The sequence below is a fragment of the Procambarus clarkii genome, chromosome 3 (assembly GCF_040958095.1).
Source record: "Procambarus clarkii isolate CNS0578487 chromosome 3, FALCON_Pclarkii_2.0, whole genome shotgun sequence".
Taxonomy (NCBI): Eukaryota; Metazoa; Arthropoda; class Malacostraca; order Decapoda; family Cambaridae; genus Procambarus; species Procambarus clarkii.
In genome coordinates, this window is record NC_091152.1 from 21,904,292 (window position 1) to 21,929,631 (window position 25,340).

General features: G+C 46.4%; 1 protein-coding gene across 1 annotated transcript in view; it reads left to right on the plus strand.

Moving 5' to 3' along the window:
• LOC138368629 (selection and upkeep of intraepithelial T-cells protein 5-like) overlaps positions 1-21,215 on the plus strand; it is a 32,373-nt gene extending 11,158 nt beyond the window's left edge. Inside the window, exons 2-6 of the mRNA XM_069331257.1 lie at positions 17,183-17,462; positions 18,114-18,394; positions 19,451-19,625; positions 20,361-20,842; positions 21,018-21,215. Of these exons, the coding sequence (XP_069187358.1) occupies positions 17,183-17,462; positions 18,114-18,394; positions 19,451-19,625; positions 20,361-20,842; positions 21,018-21,215 (1,416 nt within the window). The remainder of the gene's footprint in view (positions 1-17,182; positions 17,463-18,113; positions 18,395-19,450; positions 19,626-20,360; positions 20,843-21,017) is intronic.
• Positions 21,216-25,340: the final 4,125 nt, after the last annotated feature.

The following is a 25,340-nucleotide window of genomic DNA, read 5'->3' on the forward strand; positions in this document are numbered from 1 at the left end:
CGCTTTACCGAGTCATCGGAGCTCTCAGATGTTAATTACTCCACTAATTAACCTGAGCCACTAATTGCTATACCCCAGAAAGGTAATTAGTCTCGAGCAAATTACGTTAACACAAATACTGATAGACTCTGACAGATCCTCTCCCACTACGTGAATTCATGATGAGAAGGCTAATTACATTATTAGCTAGAGTGGTCAATTAGTTGTCACACGGACAATTAATTGCTCCCGAGACGTATCTCACTAAAGCTCAATGCTGTTCTCTCTCATAACAGCCCTCACTCACTCCACAATAAGTGTGCACCCCTTATCCAGTTAATATCCCTTACTTAATTAACTCACTGAATCCTTAAGTCCTCAACACAACTTAAAGAAACAAAGTAACCCCAGCGTTACATAAGTCACACTACAATGACATGCAACATCACAAATGCACTGCCCACATACGGTTGCGGCTACTGCAACTCGCTAATTACTGTGCCCACACAATAATGACACATGGTTGTGCAACACACAAGAGTATACCAATATTACTGCCCCCCTTATCTTGCAACCATTGCAAAGGACTACTGTGAACACACTCTTACCTCAGCAAGGCAATTAACCCATCAATTGCCTGCTCTCATTAAGCACTGTGAATTCCCCTGAATAATCCTAGAGGTCCCTTAAACCCTCAACACAGTTCCTAGGGCAATAATATCGTATAAACTGATAACAATACTGCACAAACCTGCAACATAATGATGCCATCAGCATACCCCACATGCTAATGACATCATTAGGCAATCAGTCAGCCATCACATCTACTGACTCACCACACAACAGTGTACATAAACATGCAAATGAACACCTAGAAATGGCATTCACATAATCAATGAAAATTATATCATCAGGTAAATGTAACTAACTACACAGACCTCAGGGCCTCCACTGACATCCCTGCAACCTGGCCTGCCTACCTCTAATGATTATAATTTTACGGTACTCTATGGCATTAATCCAGTCTGAACGATTATATAGAATCGACAGGCTGGATCACTTATATGGTAAATCTCTACACTGACCGGTTACATACTCTAGTCAGTCTATATATATATACATTATGATACTACAGTGTGGTCCGTGTATAACATCTATCTCCAGGTACCGCCCTACCAATCACCTGGACGTGCTACAAACAACTGTCTCTCAGCTGCTTCTCTAGCCTAGCGAGGCTCTGAGACAACTCTTACCGGGAATTTCCACCGGTACTCAACACACTGTACACAATGATAATAGTACTCACGTCTCTGGATATTCACCACAATCCTTTTCCTGGTCACTACCTCTCTGGCGGTAAACACCTAGCTCGCTCCTCATGCGTCGACAAGATGTGGCCCTAGGCTGTCCCGGGAAAGTGGCCAAGGCATGTGGCCACCGCGTGGCCCACAGCGCCCCTCTCGAGCTGAGAGGGGGGGGTGGGTGGGTGGTAGCCGGCGCCCGGGCAGGCGGGTGGGTAGCCGGTGCGCGAGCCGAGCGGCTGGGTGACCTGGTGGTGGCCACGGGTAGCGCATGACGTCATAGCACCCCACCCAGCTGAGCTGGTGCGTGGGGTGGGGTGGGGGTTTGGCCGCGCGGGTGGCCTGGGGTGGCCCCCCCCCCCCGGGCAGCTGGCCAAGGTGGGCGGCGCGGGTCGCCTGGGTGCCTCAGGCTGGCAGGCTGCCGCCCACAGGAGTACACACGCGGATGGGGAATCACTAACAACCCCATCAAACCAGAGCCTGCCTTGCTCTACACTGGGGTGACAATGGCCGGCGGCGTCACCACCGGGCGGACCAACAGGGTGGAATTCAAAGTCCCACAGGGGCCTGTAATCTTACCACAATTACACTAGGAGGCCCTATCTTATTTCCGCTAATTGTCCAACCACACTAGACAGGTTATTCAAACCACCTGTTACACCATGAGGCTCTGCCAGCTGCCTCATGGGTGAACACTGTCAACTGTCTCTTTAGCTTTTTACCGTTCCTTCCATAAATCCTTGGCCCCAATTCACGCCAATTGGGCCTAAACACAACCCGGGATGGCGGGAGTGCCATCCCTGCTAGACAACATGGTAACGTCCGCGATTAACGGGAGTGGAGGGGGAAAACTCCCCCCCTCCACCCAGACACGTCCTAGTCCACCTGCTACCCAGCTCAGACTGCCTATTTCCCGGGCTAGGGAAACTCAAAATGCCCATACCTCCTCCCTATTTTGTCTTGACCAATCAGCCTGGAGCCGGCACGGCTCCCTCATGCCGCTCCCAATCACAGCTCTTCGCGCCAAAACTCGGCTTGGAGCACACATGCCTCCGTCACCCTCAGGCGTCCTGTGACGTCACAAGGAGGGGGAGGCCTAAAAGACAGTGGCGTGATGTCTCCCATGTTGGGGGGGCAACGTTCACCCCACTCTCCCCCCCCCCCCCCCCACCTCTAACGGTTTTTGTCAAGTATCCTCTCATCCTATTTCACAGAAACAGAAAAATTTCTGTAATTCTCTCTACAGAGCAATCACAGACTTCTGACTACTCCCAAATGATAGTCTATAACATAAGCTTTCATTCAACACCCCACAAGTGTATGTTAGTTTGAAAGCTTCAGTTTCTAGAGTGACTAGCCTAATTTAGAAACTAGGAAAACTAGCTGAGGGAATCTAGATTCCCTCACAGTACTGTTAAATACAAACTGCATTATAAGTTCCACTTCTCTGATTGTATTGTTAAATACAAACTGCATTATAAGTTCCACTTCTCTGATTGTATTGTTAAACACAAACCACATTTCATGTTGGGGAAAATGTTCATCAAATTGTATTGAATTTCATTACGAATATTTAATGTTATGATATTTTAAGTAACGTATTGACCAGAAAATTTGACAATATGTGAAAATTTGGTATTTAGAATTTTATCCAAAATAGTAAAAATAAAAAAATTGATTTGAAATATATATAATATATATAATATATATAATATATATATATATATATGTATATATATATATATATATATATATATATATATATATATATATATATATATATATATATATATATATATATATATATATATATATATATATATATATTATAATATGTGTATATCACGAAAATAAACACGTGATTAAAAATGTGACAGTGACAGACCACGGAAGAAAATTGAAACAGGAATTTCCTTAAGTACTTTTGTATAATAATTCATCTTCAGAAGGAGTCTGAAGAATAAATATATATATATACTGCCAGGAGGAGACTTCCTCCTGGCAGTACCCATGTCAGCAATGGGCACGCGTCTAGATCCAGAATCCCTTCGTGTAGCAGTGGCCCTACGCCTTGGTGCCCCAATTCACACTGAATACAAGTGTATTTGCAACAGGGTGGAAGCAGACCAATACGGACTGCATGGGTTGCATTGCGGAAGCACAAAGGGCTGGCATGCAAGACACAACAAGGTCAGTGACATCATCAAGAGAAGCCTCGTCTCAGCTGGGTGCCCAGCGGAGAGAGAACCTCGCATCCTAGGGGTCCAAAACCCGGATTTCCCAGCACTTCGCCCTGATGGCATCACCATATACTCATGGAAGGAGGGTAGACAGTTGGTGTGGGACTACACATGTGTATCCACCCTGGCTGACACCTATGTACACTTGGGAGCTGATCAAGCAGGTGGGGCGGCCAACCACAGGGAAACAGCAAAATCACTCAAGTCCAGGCGACTGGAAGGTCAATACCTCTTTGTTCCCATAGCGTCTGAGATGTATGGCCCCTGGGGCAAGAGTGCCTTGGGATTTCTCAAGGAATTGGGTTCCAAGCTCATTGACGTCACCAGGGACCCAAGGGCTTCCAGTTTTTTGTTTCAGCGTCTCAGTGTGGCGATCCATAGGGGAAATGCTTGCTGCATCCTCGGTTCCTGTCCAGAAGCGGAGGAGCTTCAAGAGATCCATAACCTTTAGGCATTTGTCTTGTATGTCTTGTAACCTTTAAATACAATATATATATTGTCACATTGTCATATATATATATATATATATAATATAATAATTTACCATATTTATTTTCTAATTAAATAACTTGTAGTCGGATCAATGGTTAAGAGATCTATATAATTAGGTATTAATGAGAGGACTAAAAGTACAAGTCCACTACGGGTTCACCATAGCCCGTGCTGAATGGGGGGGGGGGGAGAGGGCTTTGCTCCCGAGTAGCTGAATCTAAAGCAACAAGCAACAACAACAACAAGGTATTATCATAAACAGTTTAGAACATGAGCGTGACTGTGCCAGGTTTAGTGACTGTGGGTTTACGATAAACACAAGTGAACTGTCAACCAATATTAGTAATCAAAGAGTCAATAATGACATTTTGCAATTGGCCTTAATTTCTGGGCTAAATATTTAAATTGCTCGAAATTCTTAATTTGGATTTTAAACTTTTAAACTGGATGCTTACTTGTGAAATTAAGGTAATTCCGAAATATAATGACCCAGGTAAGTTCTAAAAATACGATTTAAAGATCCAAAATAACAATGTTTAACTGTAGGTCTTGTCTCGACCAGGTGATTAAGCCTTCAGACCAATAGGCCTACTTCAGCCTTTGGGCCTAACTTAGGCCAGTAGGCCTTTTACGGTGTTCTTACGTTGCTTGTTCCATTAACTTTAATGAGGGGTTCAGGCCTCGCCTACAACAATAGGTCATGTGCCTATTGCCACGTTTCTGCCTCGACTGGGCGTAGGCCTACTGACATCTTCACCCCTGCCATGGTTCAGCAGGAACATTGCAGCGTTTCAGCCAAGCCTAGTGGCAATACGTCTGCTGCAATACACTTGTAAACTTGATTTTTTTTCTCTAATATTTATTAGGCCAATTTAGCAAGTGGCAAAAGTCAGCTTGCAAAGTGAGATTCGTAAATTGTGAAGTGATTTTTTATGTTGAACAGCACAGTAAATAATTTATTAATTATTAACATACATTTGCATATCTCCATAAGTTATCCTTTCTTGTTGTGATGTCACTCCTGTAGAGGCTCTCCATAGTTTACAGCTGTAGAGGCTCTCCATAGTTTACAGCTGTAGAGGCTCTCCATAGTTTACAGCTGAAGAGGCTCTCCATAGTTTACAGCTGTAGAGGCTCTCCATAGTTTACAGCTGTAGAGGCTCTCCATAGTTTACAGCTGTAGAGGCTCTCCATAGTTTACAGCTGTAGAGGCTCTCCATAGTTTACAGCTGTAGAGGCTCTCCATAGTTTACGGCCTCATGGACAACTTTCCCGCCATCTCACTTACCACTCTCGTTAAACTTTAACACAATACACTTTACTTCCGGAAGAATTCTTTGATGGGAAAAGTTATCAAAGCCTTTATTTGGATATTAAAGACTGTTTCGTTACCCACATTGCTCTCTCATGAACATTGAAGACAAATAGTTGTTGAGCGTTAGCAACTGTTCTGCAATCAACGTGATCAAGTTTTAGTCATTTGGTTATCACTAGTTGATTAAGAAACCTTTTTGTGTTGGCTAACTAATGGAATGTTGATAATGGAATGGAATGTTGTTGAACGATGATACTTATTAGGAAGCCTCGCATTCCTTGGGCTTGGTAAGGGTGTCAAGTTATGTGTTCTGATAGGGTGAGAGCATCTCTCTCTCTCTCTCTCTCTCTCTCTCTCTCTCTCTCTCTCTCTCTCTCTCTCTCTCTCTCTCTCTCTCTCTCTCTCTCTCTCTCTCTCTCTCTCTCTCTCTCTCTCTCTCTCTCTCTCTCTCTCTCTCTCTCTCTCTCTCTCTCTCTCTCTCTCTCTCTCTCTCTCTCTCTCTCTCTCTCTCTCTCTCTCTCTCTCTCTCTCTCTCTCTCTCTCTCTCTCTCTCTCTCTCTCTCTCTCTCTCTCTCTCTCTCTCTCTCTCTCTCTCTCTCTCTCTCTCTCTCTCTCTCTCTCTCTCTCTCTCTCTCTCTCTCTCTCTCTCTCTCTCTCTCTCTCTCTCTCTCTCTCTCTCTCTCTCTCTCTCTCTCTCTCTCTCTCTCTCTCTCTCTCTCTCTCTCTCTCTCTCTCTCTCTCTCTCTCTCTCTCTCTCTCTCTCTCTCTCTCTCTCTCTCTCTCTCTCTCTCTCTCTCTCTCTCTCTCTCTCTCTCTCTCTCTCTCTCTCTCTCTCTCTCTCTCTCTCTCTCTCTCTCTCTCTCTCTCTCTCTCTCTCTCTCTCTCTCTCTCTCTCTCTCTCTCTCTCTCTCTCTCTCTCTCTCTCTCTCTCTCTCTCTCTCTCTCTCTCTCTCTCTCTCTCTCTCTCTCTCTCTCTCTCTCTCTCTCTCTCTCTCTCTCTCTCTCTCTCTCTCTCTCTCTCTCTCTCTCTCTCTCTCTCTCTCTCTCTCTCTCTCTCTCTCTCTCTCTCTCTCTCTCTCTCTCTCTCTCTCTCTCTCTCTCTCTCTCTCTCTCTCTCTCTCTCTCTCTCTCTCTCTCTCTCTCTCTCTCTCTCTCTCTGACCAAGGGTTATGTCCAGGTAGAGTACAGGCCAAGGGTTATGTCCAGGTAGAGTACGGGCCAAGGGTTATGTCCAGGAAGAGTACTGGCCAAGGGTTATGTCCAGATAGAGTACGGGCCAAGGGTTATGTCCAGGTAGAGTACTGGCCAAGGGTTATGTCCAGGTAGAGTATGGCCCAAGGGTTATGTCCAGGTAGAGTACTGGCCAAGGGTTATGTCCAGGTAGAGTACGGGCCAAGGGTTATGTCCAGGTAGAGTACTGGCCAAGGGTTATGTCCAGGTAGAGTACTGGCCAAGGGTTATGTCCAGGTAGAGTACAGGCCAGGGGTTATGTCCATGTAGAGTACGGGCCAAGGGTTATGTCCAGGTAGAGTACTGGCCAAGGGTTATGTCCAGGTAGAGTACGGGCCAAGGGTTATGTCCAGGTAGAGTACGGGCCAAGGGTTATGTCCAGGTAGAGTACTGGCCAAGAGTTATGTCCAGGTAGAGTACGGGCCAAGGGTTATGTCCAGGTAGAGTACTGGCCAAGGGTTATGTCCAGGTAGAGTACTGGCCAAGGGTTATGTCCAGGTAGAGTACTGGCCAAGGGTTATGTCCAGGTAGAGTACTGGCCAAGGGTTATGTCCCGGTAGAGTACTGGCCAAGGGTTATATCCAGGTAGTGTACTGGCCAAGGGTTATGTCCAGGTAGAGTACGGGCCAAGGGTTATGTCCAGGTAGAGTACTGGCCAAGGGTTATGTCCAGGTAGAGTACGGGCCAAGGGTTATGTCCAGGTAGAGTACTGGCCAAGAGTTATGTCCAGGTAGAGTACGGGCCAAGGGTTATGTCCAGGTAGAGTACTGGCCAAGGGTTATGTCCAGGTAGAGTACTGGCCAAGAGTTATGTCCAGGTAGAGTACGGGCCAAGGGTTATGTCCAGGTAGAGTACTGGCCAAGGGTTATGTCCAGGTAGAGTACGGGCCAAGGGTTATGTCCAGGTAGAGTACTGGCCAAGGGTTATGTCCAGGTAGTGTACTGGCCAAGGGTTATGTCCAGGTAGAGTACGGGCCAAGGGTTATGTCCAGGTAGAGTACTGGCCAAGGGTTATGTCCAGGTAGAGTACTGGCCAAGGGTTATGTCCAGGTAGAGTACTGGCCAAGGGTTATGTCCAGGTAGAGTACTGGCCAAGGGTTATGTCCAGGTAGAGTACGGGCCAAGGGTTATGTCCAGGTAGAGTACGGGCCAAGGGTTATGTCCAGGTAGAGTACTGGCCAAGGGTTATGTCCAGGTAGAGTACTGGCCAAGGGTTATGTCCAGGTAGAGTATTGGCCAAGGGTTATGTCCAGGTAGAGTACGGGCCAAGGGTTATGTCCAGGTAGAGTACGGGCCAAGGGTTATGTCCAGGTAGAGTACGGGCCAAGGGTTATGTCCAGGTACAATACAGTACAAAAATTATGACCAGGTAGACCGTAGAGTACGGGCCATCCTGACACTTCCGGTCTAACCCTTTAAAAACTGACCCTCGTCTAAGTATGTGATGCCTGTCCCGGTTTTAAGCCTATAAAACGATCGAAGATAGAACAAATATATCAGAGAGCAGATTAAGGTGATCTAGAGTGATCCTCTGCCACAATACTGACATCATAATGCTGAATTCAGAGTAATTAATGCTGACTCTTACTTTAATAATGCAAATTCCATCCAAGAGAGCCAAATTACCTCTGGTATAAATGGACTTTAATTAGTGTGGGCTCAATATGTTCCAAAGCCTGGATCGTCAGCCCTATAGCTGTCCACACAGATTTTTTTTTAATTTCGTCTCGGTAAAATATGATATCTCAATTTATAATGTTATTAATTTATTTAAAAAGTGTTCTTATTGAGTTACGCCTAAGTAGGCGTAGGTTTTAGGGTTCCTTTTGCTTTTATTTACAATTTATGGCATGTCATCATTTTACAAAATGTTTTTTCATCATTCTGAGTGAGTCAAGTTGTTATAACAAATAACTTAGAAATTAATCAGAGTTGACACCAGCCCTGCAAGGGTGGGGAGCGAACTCTCGAACCAGCAGACATTCCCTCTCTGGATCACGACACTGAGGCGCTGGAACATGACATTGGCTGCTCTTTCATCACTTGTTTGTCTACCAAGTTCTTGCCCCAACTTCTTCAAGAACTTAAAGTGCATATTCAACATTTAAAAGAGTCTCTGAGCCACATGGCACCAAGCAGTAACCCGTGTCCCCCCCAGGCTTCGCTCTTATTGGTGTTCTGAGTCTCGCGGAAAGTTACAGGTCAGCAGACTTCAGATACACATTACTGCAGACTGACACCAGCCTGCGTGTGGGTGCTTGTCTCTGGCTGATGATCACACGGAATCCAGGCTTCTGCTTTTTGTATAATCCCATAAGGAACACTAAGGGAATGTCCCATAGGCCCACCTACTAAAATCTTTCATGGGAACTTGTTTTCAACGACCCGCAAAATGGAGGAGATTCCGGAAAGGTTATAACGAGAGAATAGTGACTTAACCTGCATTGTAAAGTAATTACAGGTCGCGATATACTACAGGAATTAGAACACAGCCATCGTGCTCGCGAAGAACTCTCTCGACACCAAACAAAACAATCTTGAAAGAGAAAAGTTCAATGATCTCGATATATTGGCAAGACAGAAACATCTTTCAGAATGTTTAACAATGCACAAACAACAAGGTTCCATCAACGATCACACAATCTTCATAAACACCAATTGCCTTCAGATAATAGTCTGTAAATGTTTTCATTCAAATTAATTTCTTGAAGTATTATGAGCATAGGAAACTTCTAAAGTTCTTATTATCACATCAATGGTAATTAGGACATTCTGGATCAGTATTCCTCAGTGTATTGAGAGACATTGACAACTAAATACGAGATATCAGAGCTGACTGATAATACTCTTAAGCTAAGACAGGAATATTTAACTCTTTTAGAAAATATTATATTAAGCCTTCCCTGTTCAGATATATTAGCAAGGATCTCTCTCAGATCTGTGTAATGTTAATCATACTTATAAGATTTTTAGTATTAGTCAGTATTCATTAATCAGGAACTCACAGGTGAAGTTTTCAAACAGGTCATGAAACTAACGTGTTGGACTTGTACGTAAGAGAACATGATATTGGACTTGCACGTAAGAGAACATGATATTGGACTTGCACGTAAGAGAACATGATATTGGACTTGCACGTAAGAGAACATGATATTGGACTTGCACGTAAGAGAACATGATATTGGACTTGCACGTAAGAGAACATATTGGACTTGCACGTAAGAGAACATATTGGACTTGCACGTAAGAGAACATATTGGACTTGCACGTAAAAGAACCTGATTTTTTAAATTTCATCATTGTTAAAAAGAGTAGACTCGGCAAATCATTCATGGACATAACCTATTTTTTTTAAATGAAGTTTAATCAAATTTAGGACTGAATACGATAGATATATTGTGTGAAAAATCTCTTAAACTTTTGAAATGAATTATTCTCAGTGAGTTTTGTGACTGACATTGTATTAACAATGAAACATTGAATTAACAAATTGTATGAAACATTGTATTAACAAAGCTTAGTATGCTCCAACTATGTTGAAATGCTGAGGTACATGGCAGCATAGCGCAGGTGACCTGTTGGGGTCGTCAGAAAGGGCAGCACTCCCCCCCCCCCCATGGTCAGGTATTTGGTCCACACAGTGACACATATTTGACAGATATTGTGACAGTAAGATATCACTGGATATCTGTTCTTAGACGTAGGAAACTTGAACAATAAACACATCCACAAGAGTCAGTCATATATATCAATAGCCAGTCATATATATGAAGAGTCAGACACATATATATATAAACGTTCAGTCGTATATATATGAAGGTAGCATGCTAGGTACGGCCAGTCAACTGTCCCACTCACCATCTCGGTCAGCCAATCAGAAAGCTGGATCTCACTAGCCCGTTTCCTCCCTTTCGTTCTGCCGCTGATGACGCTAAGTTGAACTTTTTCTTATGTGTCACTCTTAGTAAAGGCTAAACAATATTCTTGCAAAGCAAAATTTCCAAACTTCCTTCCCAAGTTTTCATGAACAATCAATGATAAACAGAAAATGGTGTGTCTGTAAACATGTGGAGTAAATTATTATCAATAATATTCTATCGTTAAACATGTTATATATATCCGCCGCCAAGAAGCATATTAAACGAATAATGAAATACCTTTTTCACATGCAGGTAACAGAGATCAGACAGCCGTTTGTTGAACGAAATAAATAATGAAATGTAGCGTAGCTGGGGCGAGGGAGGGAATTATCAGGGAAAAGCACCAAGCCATTACTAGTATATAGCACTGAAAAGGGGACAGGATAAGGATTTGGGATGGGACGGAGGGAATGAATGGTGTCCCAACCACTTGGATGACGATCGGGGATTGAACGCCGACCTGCATGAGGCGAGACCGTCGCTCTACCGTCCAGTCCAAGTGGGTGAACTCGCTGGCGCGAGATGCGACAAACATTTTATGAAACAAGATTTTGGGACATATGAAATCTGTTCGACTAAGGGGGGGGGGGGGTGGCCGGAGAACTTCATATTATGATAGCATTTGGGCAGGAATATATTCTGTTTAAGAAGAGATATAATCAGTAGTATAAACAGCTATTAACATTTGAAGAAAGAATATGTCTGATTTTAACTTGAGTGAACTTGAAAAAGGTCCAGTGTTGACCTGGTCCAGTGTTGGCCTGGTGACCAGGTCCAGTGTTGGCCTGGTGACCAGGTCCAGTGTTGGCCTGGTGGCCAGGTCCAGTGTTGGCCTGGTGGCCAGGTCCAGTGTTGGCCTGGTGACCAGGTCCAGTGTTGGCCTGGTGACCAGGTCCAGTGTTGGCCTGGTGACCTGGTCCAGTGTTGGCCTGGTGGCCAGGTCCAGTGTTGGCCTGGTGGCCAGGTCCAGTGTTGGCCAGGTGGCCAGGTCCAGTGTTGGCCTGGTGACCAGGTCCAGTGTTGGCCAGGTGGCCAGGTCCAGTGTTGGCCTGGTGACCAGGTCCAGTGTTGGCCTGGTGGCCAGGTCCAGTGTTGGCCAGGTGGCCAGGTCCAGTGTTGGCCTGGTGACCAGGTCCAGTGTTGGCCTGGTGACCAGGTCCAGTGTTGGCCTGGTGACCAGGTCCAGTGCTGGCCCTGGTGACCAGGTCCAGTGTTGGCCTGGTGACCAGGTCCAGTGTTGGCCTGGTGACCAGGTCCAGTGTTGGCCTGGTGACCAGGTCCAGTGTTGGCCTGGTGACCAGGTCCAGTGTTGGCCTGGTGACCAGGTCCAGTGTTGGCCTGGTGACCAGGTCCAGTGTTGGCCTGGTGACCAGGTCCAGTGTTGGCCTGGTGACCAGGTCCAGTGTTGGCCTGGTGACCAGGTCCAGTGTTGGCCTGGTGACCAGGTCCAATGTTGGCCTGGTGACCAGGTCCAGTGTTGGTCTGGTGACCAGGTCCAGTGTTGGCCTGGTGACCAGGTCCAGTGTTAGCCTGGTGACCAGGTCCAGTGTTGGCCCTGGTGACCAGGTCCAGTGTTGGCCTGGTGACCAGGTCCAGTGTTGGCCTGGTGGCCAGGTCCAGTGTTGGCCTGGTGACCAGGTCCAGTGTTGGCCTGGTGACCAGGTCCAGTGTTGGCCTGGTGGCCAGGTCCAGTGGTGGCCTGGTGACCAGGTCCAGTGTTGGCCTGGTGACCAGGTCCAATGTTGGCCTGGTGACCAGGTCCAGTGTTGGCCTGGTGACCAGGTCCAGTGTTGGCCTGGTGACCAGGTCCAGTGTTGGCCCTGGTGACCAGGTCCAGTGTTGGCCTGGTGACCAGGTCCAGTGTTGGCCTGGTGACCAGGTCCAGTGTTGGCCTGGTGGCCAGGTCCAGTGTTGGCCTGGTGACCAGGTCCAGTGTTGGCCTGGTGACCAGGTCCAGTGTTGGCCTGGTGACCATGGTCCAGTGTTGGCCTGGTGGCCAGGTCCAGTGTTGGCCTGGTGGCCAGGTCCAGTGTTGGCCAGGTGGCCAGGTCCAGTGTTGGCCTGGTGACCAGGTCCAGTGTTGGCCAGGTGGCCAGGTCCAGTGTTGGCCTGGTGACCAGGTCCAGTGTTGGCCTGGTGGCCAGGTCCAGTGTTGGCCAGGTGGCCAGGTCCAGTGTTGGCCTGGTGACCAGGTCCAGTGTTGGCCTGGTGACCAGGTCCAGTGTTGGCCTGGTGACCAGGTCCAGTGCTGGCCCTGGTGACCAGGTCCAGTGTTGGCCTGGTGACCAGGTCCAGTGTTGGCCTGGTGACCAGGTCCAGTGTTGGCCTGGTGACCAGGTCCAGTGTTGGCCTGGTGACCAGGTCCAGTGTTGGCCTGGTGACCAGGTCCAGTGTTGGCCTGGTGACCAGGTCCAGTGTTGGCCTGGTGACCAGGTCCAGTGTTGGCCTGGTGACCAGGTCCAGTGTTGGCCTGGTGACCAGGTCCAGTGTTGGCCTGGTGACCAGGTCCAGTGTTGGCCTGGTGACCAGGTCCAGTGTTGGCCTGGTGACCAGGTCCAGTGTTGGCCTGGTGACCAGGTCCAGTGTTGGCCTGGTGACCAGGTCCAGTGTTGGCCTGGTGACCAGGTCCAGTGTTGGCCTGGTGACCAGGTCCAGTGTTGGCCTGGTGACCAGGTCCAGTGTTGGCCTGGTGACCAGGTCCAGTGTTGGCCTGGTGACCAGGTCCAGTGTTGGCCTGGTGACCAGGTCCAGTGTTGGCCTGGTGACCAGGTCCAGTGTTGGCCTGGTGACCAGGTCCAGTGTTGGCCTGGTGGCCAGGTCCAGTGTTGGCCTGGTGACCAGGTCCAGTGTTGGCCTGGTGACCAGGTCCAGTGTTGGCCTGGTGACCAGGTCCAGTGTTGGCCTGGTGACCAGGTCCAGTGTTGGCCTGGTGACCAGGTCCAGTGTTGGCCTGGTGACCAGGTCCAGTGTTGGCCAGGTGGCCAGGTCCAGTGTTGGCCTGGTGACCAGGTCCAGTGTTGGCCAGGTGGCCAGGTCCAGTGTTGGCCTGGTGACCAGGTCCAGTGTTGGCCTGGTGGCCAGGTCCAGTGTTGGCCAGGTGGCCAGGTCCAGTGTTGGCCTGGTGACCAGGTCCAGTGTTGGCCTGGTGACCAGGTCCAGTGTTGGCCTGGTGACCAGGTCCAGTGCTGGCCCTGGTGACCAGGTCCAGTGTTGGCCTGGTGACCAGGTCCAGTGTTGGCCTGGTGACCAGGTCCAGTGTTGGCCTGGTGACCAGGTCCAGTGTTGGCCTGGTGACCAGGTCCAGTGTTGGCCTGGTGACCAGGTCCAGTGTTGGCCTGGTGACCAGGTCCAGTGTTGGCCTGGTGACCAGGTCCAGTGTTGGCCTGGTGACCAGGTCCAGTGTTGGCCTGGTGACCAGGTCCAGTGTTGGCCTGGTGACCAGGTCCAATGTTGGCCTGGTGACCAGGTCCAGTGTTGGTCTGGTGACCAGGTCCAGTGTTGGCCTGGTGACCAGGTCCAGTGTTGGCCTGGTGACCAGGTCCAGTGTTGGCCCTGGTGACCAGGTCCAGTGTTGGCCTGGTGACCAGGTCCAGTGTTGGCCTGGTGGCCAGGTCCAGTGTTGGCCTGGTGACCAGGTCCAGTGTTGGCCTGGTGACCAGGTCCAGTGTTGGCCTGGTGGCCAGGTCCAGTGGTGGCCTGGTGACCAGGTCCAGTGTTGGCCTGGTGACCAGGTCCAATGTTGGCCTGGTGACCAGGTCCAGTGTTGGCCTGGTGACCAGGTCCAGTGTTGGCCTGGTGACCAGGTCCAGTGTTGGCCCTGGTGACCAGGTCCAGTGTTGGCCTGGTGACCAGGTCCAGTGTTGGCCTGGTGACCAGGTCCAGTGTTGGCCTGGTGGCCAGGTCCAGTGTTGGCCTGGTGACCAGGTCCAGTGTTGGCCTGGTGACCAGGTCCAGTGTTGGCCTGGTGACCTGGTCCAGTGTTGGCCTGGTGGCCAGGTCCAGTGTTGGCCTGGTGGCCAGGTCCAGTGTTGGCCAGGTGGCCAGGTCCAGTGTTGGCCTGGTGACCAGGTCCAGTGTTGGCCAGGTGGCCAGGTCCAGTGTTGGCCTGGTGACCAGGTCCAGTGTTGGCCTGGTGGCCAGGTCCAGTGTTGGCCAGGTGGCCAGGTCCAGTGTTGGCCTGGTGACCAGGTCCAGTGTTGGCCTGGTGACCAGGTCCAGTGTTGGCCTGGTGACCAGGTCCAGTGCTGGCCCTGGTGACCAGGTCCAGTGTTGGCCTGGTGACCAGGTCCAGTGTTGGCCTGGTGACCAGGTCCAGTGTTGGCCTGGTGACCAGGTCCAGTGTTGGCCTGGTGACCAGGTCCAGTGTTGGCCTGGTGACCAGGTCCAGTGTTGGCCTGGTGACCAGGTCCAGTGTTGGCCTGGTGACCAGGTCCAGTGTTGGCCTGGTGACCAGGTCCAGTGTTGGCCTGGTGACCAGGTCCAGTGTTGGCCTGGTGACCAGGTCCAGTGTTGGCCTGGTGACCAGGTCCAGTGTTGGCCTGGTGACCAGGTCCAGTGTTGGCCTGGTGACCAGGTCCAGTGTTGGCCTGGTGACCAGGTCCAGTGTTGGCCTGGTGACCAGGTCCAGTGTTGGCCTGGTGACCAGGTCCAATGTTGGCCTGGTGACCAGGTCCAGTGTTGGTCTGGTGACCAGGTCCAGTGTTGGCCTGGTGACCAGGTCCAGTGTTGGCCTGGTGACCAGGTCCAGTGGTGGCCTGGTGACCAGGTCCAGTGTTGGCCTGGTGACCAGGTCCAGTGTTGGCCTGGTGGCCAGGTCCAGTGTTGGCCTGGTGACCAGGTCCAGTGTTGGCCTGGTGACCAGGTCCAGTGTTGGCCCTGGTGACCAGGTCCAGTGGTGGCCTGGTGACCAGGTCCAGTGTTGGCCTGGTGACCAGGTCCAATGTTGGCCTGGTGACCAGGTCCAGTGTTGGCCTGGTGACCAGGTCCAGTGTTGGCCTGGTGACCAGGTCCAGTGTTGGCCCTGGTGACCAGGTCCAGTGTTGGCCTGGTGACCAGGTCCAGTGTTGGCCTGGTGACCAGGTCCAGTGTTGGCCTGGTGACCAGGTCCAGTGTTGGCCTGGTGACCAGGTCCAGTGTTGGCCTGGTGACCAGGTCCAGTGTTGGCCTGGTGACCAGGTCCAGTGTTGGCCTGGTGACCAGGTCCAGTGTTGGCCTGGTGACCAGGTCCAGTGTTGGCCTGGTGACCAGGTCCAGTGTTGGCCTGGTGGCCAGGTCCAGTGGTGGCCTGGTGACCAGGTCCAGTGTTGGCCTGGTGACCAGGTCCAGTGAATGAATAACTTAGTGAGTTTGTTATCATGTTATTCTGGTGTTTATATGTAATGTTCTAGGTGAACAAAATGGTTCTCTGAACGAACAACTGAAGAGTTTGTTTCGTAAGTCCTCACGGCACTTTCCGAACCTCCGTTATTGTTTATATTTTATATGTAGTGACACGAAATATCATTGAGGCGGTGTTCCGTCTTCCTGGAGACTGCAAAGAAAGCTTTATTTTATCTCCATTCATAAATAAAGTTTTTAATTCTTGGAGTTAACTTGGTAATGTTTTCTGCACGTGATGAAGTTTGTTTATGTCAAGTCTCTAGGTCTTTATGTCAAGTCTCTTGGTCTTTATGTCAAGTCTCTTGGTCTTTATGTCAAGTCTCTAGGTCTTTATGTCAAGTCTCTAGGTCTTTATGTCAGGTCTCTTGGTCTTTATGTCAAGTCTCTAGGTCTTTATGTCAAGTCTCTAGGTCTTTATGTCAAGTCTCTGGGTCTTTATGTCAAGTCTCTAGGTCTTTATGTCAAGTCTCTGGGTCTTTATGTCAAGTCTCTTGGTCTTTATGTCAAGTCTCTAGGTCTTTATGTCAAGTCTCTAGGTCTTTATGTCAAGTCTCTGGGTCTTTATGTCAAGTCTCTAGGTCTTTATGTCAAGTCTCTAGGTCTTTATGTCAAGTCTCTAGGTCTTTATGTCAAGTCTCTGGGTCTTTATGTCAAGTCTCTAGGTCTTTATGTCAAGTCTCTGGGTCTTTATGTCAAGTCTCTAGGTCTTTATGTCAAGTCTCTAGGTCTTTATGTCAAGTCTCTAGGTCTTTATGTCAAGTCTCTGGGTCTTTATGTCAAGTCTCTAGGTCTTTATGTCAAGTCTCTAGGTCTTTATGTCAAGTCTCTGGGTCTTTATGTCAAGTCTCTAGGTCTTTATGTCAAGTCTCTTGGTCTTTATGTCAAGTCTCAAGACCTTCATGTCAAGTCTCAAGACCTTTATGTCAAGTCTCTAGGTCTTTATGTCAAGTCTCAAGATCTTTATGTCAAGTCTCTAGGTCTTTATGTCAAGTCTCTTGGTCTTTATGTCAAGTCTCAAGACCTTTATGTCAAGTCTCAAGACCTTTATGTCAAGTCTCTAGGTCTTTATGTCAAGTCTCTAGGTCTTTATGTCAAGTCTCTAGGTCTTTATGTCAAGTCTCTAGGTCTTTATGTCAAGTCTCTAGGTCTTTATGTCAAGTCTCTAGGTCTTTATGTCAAGTCTCTGGGTCTTTATGTCAAGTCTCTAGGTCTTTATGTCAAGTCTCTAGGTCTTTATGTCAAGTCTCTAGGTCTTTATGTCAAGTCTCTAGGTCTTTATGTCAAGTCTCTTGGTCTTTATGTCAAGTCTCTAGGTCTTTATGTCAAGTCTCTGGGTCTTTATGTCAAGTCTCTAGGTCTTTATGTCAAGTCTCTTGGTCTTTATGTCAAGTCTCAAGACCTTTATATCAAGTCTCAAGACCTTTATGTCAAGTCTCTAGGTCTTTATGTCAAGTCTCAAGATCTTTATGTCAAGATTCTAGGTCTTTATGTCAAGTCTCTTGGTCTTTATGTCAAGTCTCAAGACCTTTATGTCAAGTCTCAAGACCTTTATGCCAAGTCTCTAGGTCTTTATGTCAAGTCTCTAGGTCTTTATGTCAAGTCTCTAGGTCTTTATGTCAAGTCTCTAGGTCTTTATGTCAAGTCTCTAGGTCTTTATGTCAAGTCTCTAGGTCTTTATGTCAAGTCTCTGGGTCTTTATGTCAAGTCTCTAGGTCTTTATGTCAAGTCTCTAGGTCTTTATGTCAAGTCTCTAGGTCTTTATGTCAAGTCTCTAGGTCTTTATGTCAAGTCTCTAGGTCTTTATGTCAAGTCTCAAGGTCTTTATGTCAAGTCTCTGGGTCTTTATGTCAAGTCTCTAGGTCTTTATGTCAAGTCTCTAGGTCTTTATGTCAAGTCTCAAGGTCTTTATGTCAAGTCTCTGGGTCTTTATGTTAAGTCTCTAGGTCTTTATGTCAAGTCTCAAGATCTTTATGTCAAGTCTCTAGGTCTTTATGTCAAGTCTCTTGGTCTTTATGTCAAGTCTCAAGACCTTTATGTCAAGTCTCAAGACCTATATGTCAAGTCTCTAGGTCTTTATGTCAAGTCTCAAGGTCTTTATGTCAAGTCTCAAGACGTTTATGTCAAGTCTCAAGACCTTTATGTCAAGTCTCAAGACCTTTATGTCAAGTCTCTAGGTCTTTATGTCAAGTCTCTAGGTCTTTATGTCAAGTCTCAAGACCTTTATGTCAAGTCTCAAGACCTTTATGTCAAGTCTCTAGGACTTTATGTCAAGTCTCTAGGTCTTTATGTCAAGTCTCTTGGTCTTTATGTCAAGTCTCAAGACCTTTATATCAAGTCTCAAGACCTTTATGTCAAGTCTCTAGGTCTTTATGTCAAGTCTCAAGATCTTTATGTCAAGATTCTAGGTCTTTATGTCAAGTCTCTTGGTCTTTATGTCAAGTCTCAAGACCTTTATGTCAAGTCTCAAGACCTTTATCTCAAGTCTCTAGGTCTTTATGTCAAGTCTCTAGGTCTTTATGTCAAGTCTCTTGGTCTTTATGTCAAGTCTCTTGGTCTTTATGTCAAGTCTCTAGGTCTTTATGTCAAGTCTCTAGGTCTTTATGTCAAGTCTCTTGGTCTTTATGTCAAGTCTCTAGGTCTTTATGTCAAGTCTCTAGGTCTTTATGTCAAGTCTCTGGGTCTTTATGTCAAGTCTCTAGGTCTTTATGTCAAGTCTCTGGGTCTTTATGTCAAGTCTCTTGGTCTTTATGTCAAGTCTCTAGGTCTTTATGTCAAGTCTCTAGGTCTTTATGTCAAGTCTCTGGGTCTTTATGTCAAGTCTCTAGGTCTTTATGTCAAGTCTCTAGGTCTTTATGTCAAGTCTCTAGGTCTTTATGTCAAGTCTCTGGGTCTTTATGTCAAGTCTCTAGGTCTTTATGTCAAGTCTCTGGGTCTTTATGTCAAGTCTCTAGGTCTTTATGTCAAGTCTCTAGGTCTTTATGTCAAGTCTCTAGGTCTTTATGTCAAGTCTCTGGGTCTTTATGTCAAGTCTCTAGGTCTTTATGTCAAGTCTCTAGGTCTTTATGTCAAGTCTCTGGGTCTTTATGTCAAGTCTCTAGGTCTTTATGTCAAGTCTCTTGGTCTTTATGTCAAGTCTCAAGACCTTTATGTCAAGTCTCAAGACCTTTATGTCAAGTCTCTAGGTCTTTATGTCAAGTCTCAAGATCTTTATGTCAAGTCTCTAGGTCTTTATGTCAAGTCTCTTGGTCTTTATGTCAAGTCTCAAGACCTTTATGTCAAGTCTCAAGACCTTTATGTCAAGTCTCTAGGTCTTTATGTCAAGTCTCTAGGTCTTTATGTCAAGTCTCTAGGTCTTTATGTCAAGTCTCTAGGTCTTTATGTCAAGTCTCTAGGTCTTTATGTCAAGTCTCTAGGTCTTTATGTCAAGTCTCTGGGTCTTTATGTCAAGTCTCTAGGTCTTTATGTCAAGTCTCTAGGTCTTTATGTCAAGTCTCTAGGTCTTTATGTCAAGTCTCTAGGTCTTTATGTGAAGTCTCTAGGTCTTTATGTCAAGTCTCTTGGTCTTTATGTCAAGTCTCTAGGTCTTTATGTCAAGTCTCTGGGTCTTTATGTCAAGTCTCTAGGTCTTTATGTCAAGTCTCTTGGTATTTATGTCAAGTCTCAAGACCTTTATATCAAGTCTCAAGACCTTTATGTCAAGTCTCTAGGTCTTTATGTCAAGTCTCAAGATCTTTATGTCAAGATTCTAGGTCTTTATGTCAAGTCTCTTGGTCTTTATGTCAAGTCTCAAGACCTTTATGTCAAGTCTCAAGACCTTTATGTCAAGTCTCTAGGTCTTTATGTCAAGTCTCTAGGTCTTTATGTCAAGTCTCTAGGTCTTTATGCCAAGTCTCTAGGTCTTTATGTCAAGTCTCTAGGTCTTTATGTCAAGTCTCTAGGTCTTTATGTCAAGTCTCTGGGTCTTTATGTCAAGTCTCTAGGTCTTTATGTCAAGTCTCTAGGTCTTTATGTCAAGTCTCTAGGTCTTTATGTCAAGTCTCTAGGTCTTTATGTCAAGTCTCAAGGTCTTTATGTCAAGTCTCTGGGTCTTTATGTCAAGTCTCTAGGTCTTTATGTCAAGTCTCTAGGTCTTTATGTCAAGTCTCAAGGTCTTTATGTCAAGTCTCTGGGTCTTTATGTTAAGTCTCTAGGTCTTTATGTCAAGTCTCAAGATCTTTATGTCAAGTCTCTAGGTCTTTATGTCAAGTCTCTTGGTCTTTATGTCAAGTCTCAAGACCTTTATGTCAAGTCTCAAGACCTATATGTCAAGTCTCTAGGTCTTTATGTCAAGTCTCAAGGTCTTTATGTCAAGTCTCAAGACGTTTATGTCAAGTCTCAAGACCTTTATGTCAAGTCTCAAGACCTTTATGTCAAGTCTCTAGGTCTTTATGTCAAGTCTCTAGGTCTTTATGTCAAGTCTCAAGACCTTTATGTCAAGTCTCAAGACCTTTATGTCAAGTCTCTAGGACTTTATGTCAAGTCTCTAGGTCTTTATGTCAAGTCTCTAGGTCTTTATGTCAAGTCTCAAGACCTTTATATCAAGTCTCTAGGTCTTTATGTCAAGTCTCTAGGTCTTTATGTCAAGTCTCAAGACCTTTATGTCAAGTCTCAAGACCTTTATGTCAAGTCTCAAGACCTTTATGTCAAGTCTCAAGACCTTCTGGTCAAGTCTCAAGACCTTCTGGTCAAGTCTCAAGACCTTCTGGTCAAGTCTCAAGACTTTCTGGTCAAGTCTCAAGACTTTCTGGTCAAGTCTCAAGACCTTCTGGTCAAGTCTCAAGACCTTCTGGTCAAGTCTCAAGACCTTCTGGTCAAGTCTCAAGACCTTCTGGTCAAGTCTCAAGACCTTCTGGTCAAGTCTCAAGACCTTCTGGTCAAGTCTCAAGACCTTCTGGTCAAGTCTCAAGACCTTCTGGTCAAGTCTCAAGACCTTCTGGTCAAGTCTCTGGTACTGACACCAAAACTGAACTGCAGGATCTAAATGAGGCCTAACATATCTAAGATAAAGCTTGAAGAATATTGTATTATGTTGGAATAAATCACTTGGTAGCAATGAAGGGATTCGAACCCTGCACCTGGGTACTCTAATCCTCTTATTGCTGCAATTAACTTTCTCATTGCAGGCCGTCCTCATCAGTAAAGGTCAAATGATCGTTCATCCAGCCCTCAAACCCCTTGTTTATGAAGGAAAAACGATTTACTCTCGACTCGCAGCTGATGACATTCGAACATTTCTCGATCAGCGCTCTGTTGATGACCTCTGTTTGAATCCCAACACTCTACATGCTTCACAAGCGAACTTAAAATACACAAAATTGTGAACAGAATCTGAACATGTAATCTAACCTATGCCTAACTTACACATTGATCTTTAAATGAATAATAATATTCATTTATACATAAAAACAAACTTATCAGTCTTATCAGTTGTGACGATAATCTCCTTCAAGAGAGATTGAGCCTGCTCTTCCCTCCTAAGTACGTCCCTATACAACTAATAACAATAACAACTAATATAGAAGATATATCCAACAAGTACAACACCAAGGTTTGCCCAGAGAGCAAACGTATTCAGCACCGGGAACACCTGCTCCACCTCCGCCACTCAAACCAGCAAACTACTTGTCCGTCGCCTGCACATCGCTGATTGGCTGGTGCAGTCGCACCTGCTCCCTCCACCCGCCACACTAGCTGATGTCTGGGCCACCACGACCTACAGTCATCAGAATATCCCGTGCTTTCCACAAGTTAACACGTCTCATTGGTAGACTAAGCCCTGGCTTACGTGTACTAAGAGAGGTGGCAGCTTAAAGCCAATATTCCTGCACTCATATATCTCCTTGTATATTATTCACTTGTATTAACATAACTTTTCATTTTGCCAGTGATTATTCTTATTATTTTGTTTGATTGATTTATGTTACAATTTTTATGTTTTGCTTTTCTAACGTAATTAAAATTTCATTGTTAAATTTACTTGTGTTTTGTGTGTCTTCCCATTACCTTACCACAGACGAAAGTTCCAGATTTACTCTTTTTGTTTCTTTATGTGACGAGGCTATACCCCTAGCTTTTGAAACAGCCGAACACCAACGCGTTACCATCACATATTAAGTGGGGGCCTGTCCTAGGAGCTTCACTCAGGTACTGGTGCCAAGTAGTAATTAATGGTAAGCGTATTTAACTTTGGTAACGTAGCTTTTACTATTTTTCATATTCAATTTCATTTTTTATATGGTGCGGTGTGTATTGTGCATTACGAGAGTAGCATATGGTGAAGGTGAGACAACTTTGGATTACGTGGTGACTATAGGCCGCAGTCATACTCTTAATTGGTCATCTCTCCCTCCGTGTTATTACTCGTGTTTACCATCTTTTGTCCCTTGGATATTTCTCATTTTCGACAGATCATCATATTGGTACCCTGGTACTGTGGTCTGCCCCCGGGTCAAGTGTACCTAATCTTCTGCAATCTGACTGTAGGAGGATAAAGAGGGCCATAGTTCCTCTAGCTCGTACTTTAGTTGCTGAATTGGGACCTCAGCAGCAGTTCTCGTCACCAGTTGACACCTCGCACCCCTACACGTCAGTCAGAGATGATGATACATACAATGGTAGGGAATTAGCTTTCTTTTTCAGAGCACAAAAGTTCGCTAATTCTGTAAGTATCATATTAATTTCAGTGGGAAAGACTTGCTTATGTCCTATAGAGACTCGGCAAGGTATGCCTACATTCTTGGACTACCAATTTTACTTTTGAGGCAATTAACTGTTTCATTTGTTTTCGAAACTCAGTTTCATTTGTTTAGTAGGATTTTCTTGCCCTTATCCTCTTACATGAGTACCGGGTACAAGATTTCCTGCGCCCTTGATTTAAATTAATCATTTAACATCTTGTACTTAACTTTAATTGTTAAAGATTCCACAGGATAGGTACCAGTTGCCACGTTGTCCTGTTTCTGACATTCACTATATAACGGTATATTCGTTGTACATTTATTGGCTAATTTCACCATGTTTCGTCTCCAAGCTTTCCGTGCAGATCCAGCAGGTGAAATAGGAACTTTAAGTCGTGCCAAGAGGACTGAATTACAAACTCTTGCACATGAGTATCAACTAGAAGTTCCCTACCAAGCCAACAAAAATGACATACACAACCTGTTGCTGGATCACTATTTAGAGCAAGGTAAGATAGACTCTGAAACTCATGAAACTTACTATATTGCAGATAAAACTGATTTGGCAATGATGAAACTCAAACTAGAGCTGGCCAAGATTGAACGTGAGCAGCGAAGGGAAGCAGCTGCCATACGAAGGGAAGAACAAGAACGTGAAGCTGCCTTGAGGAGAGAAGAACACGAACGTGGAATCGCCCTCAAGGAACGTGAACTCGCCCTCCAGGAACGTGAGGTTGCAATGCTCCAGGAGCGGGAACGAGTACAGCTTGAAACAAAACGACGCGAGTTGGAGATGCAACACGAACATGACAAGCAACAAGCGACTCTGGCTCTAGAGTGTCGTCAACGAGAATTCACGTTGGAAACTTCACACCTCGCTCAACGCCAGCAAGCTACTGCCAATCTTCCCGTCAGTTTTAATATATCACATGCAAGTAAGTTAATGCCATTCTTTGTAGAAGCAGAAGTTGACGTGTTTTTTACCACCTTTGAAACCCTTGCTAATCAACTCAGTTGGCCTGTCGACCAATGGGCCACACTTCTCAGAGTCCATCTTACAGGTAGAGCTGCAGTCACACTCAGTACTTTGGCGTCTGAGAATGACTACCAGACTCTGAAACAAGCAGTGTTGGACGCCTACCTCCTCTCCACAGAAAGTTATCGAAGGAAATTCCGTGACCACCTGAAGGCAAGTACCACTACCTTCCTCGAGTTTGCTAACACAAAACGGAGATATTTTATGAAATGGCTGGAAGCAGCACATGTCTCTACTTTCACAGAACTCGTCAACCTGATGCTAGTTGAAGAATTCTTGAGGCGTGTGCCGCCTCCTGTCCGTCTATATTTAGCAGATAAAGAAGAGACCGACTACCTGAAGTGTGCTAAGTCGGCTGACACTTACAGCCTCATCCACCGGCTGACACCAGAACCATCCTCCAGTAAGAAGTCGTGGTACAGTTACGAGAAAGTGAGTACCGATCAAGCTGGCTCGCAATTGTACTGCAAGTATTGTAGACTCTATGGACATACCATAGACAAGTGTGGTAAGTCTCAATACAAAGGAACCACTGACACACAGAAACCCAAACCAACTCCTCCTAAGTCCGGTAAGCCTGTGATGAATGTTGGTGTTAATGTTAATGATCTTTCTCTTTTCAGTAACCACCTGTATACTGGAACTGTCTCTGCCAACGGTTCAAATCCGGAGGGACGTTTCAAATTGAAGATCTTGAGGGACACATCGGCTCTTCAATCGATCATCTTGAAGTCAGCTGTGCCCAACATCGCCTACACCGGAGAAACCGTCTTCATCACTGACCTCACTGCTACCACTCCTTATCCTCTCGCCAGAGTCCACCTGGATTGTCCCTTCGTGAACGGAGAAGTCCAAGTCGCCGTCAGGTAAAAGCCTTTTCCCATGCCTGGAGTGCAACTTCTCCTAGGCAACGACTTGGCAGAAGACCTGCAACCGACCAACCTGATCGTCATGGACAAACCCCAGGTGTGTACATCTGTGCCAATTAACCCTATATTCGAGTATGTTCCAGCAAAGGTTCAAGAGAGTGATGAAGTTTCTCCTCCGGTTCTAGTGACCACCCGTGCACAAGCCGCACTTCCACAGCCAGCTGACTCTACTGCTACCGCTGTCCCTCAAGACCCTCAGAAACTACCCCCGAATCTGACCAAGTTGGAGTTCCGTAAGTTGCAGAGGGAAGATCTTACCTTAACGCCATTGTTTTTCCAGGCTGAGACTCAACCCGACAGTATTCCTGGGTTCTTCCTAGAGAACGACTTGCTCTACCACAGATATAGACCTAGTAAACTGAAGGAGGAGGACGATTGGGCCAACATCGAACAACTTGTGATTCCTACCAGCCTGCGGCCCACTATTCTACACCTGGCCCACGGAGCACTCTCCCACTACGGATTCAACAAGACTTACCATGGAATTCGTCAAGACCACTACTGGCCAGGTATGGTAAATAGCGTCAAACAGTACGTAAAACAGTGTCATACATGTCAGATGGCAGGTAAACCGAACATCTCTATTCCCAGAGCGCCACTGATTCCCATACAGGTGCCTGCGGAACCTTTCCACAGACTTATTATAGACTGTGTTGGTCCTTTACCTCGGACCAGTTCAGGTAACGCCTATATCTTAACCATCCTGTGTCCTACCACCAGATTTCCCATAGCAGTTCCAGTGAAGAACATCACGGCTGCTACGGTTGTAAAGCATTTATTGAAGATCTTCACTCAATATGGATT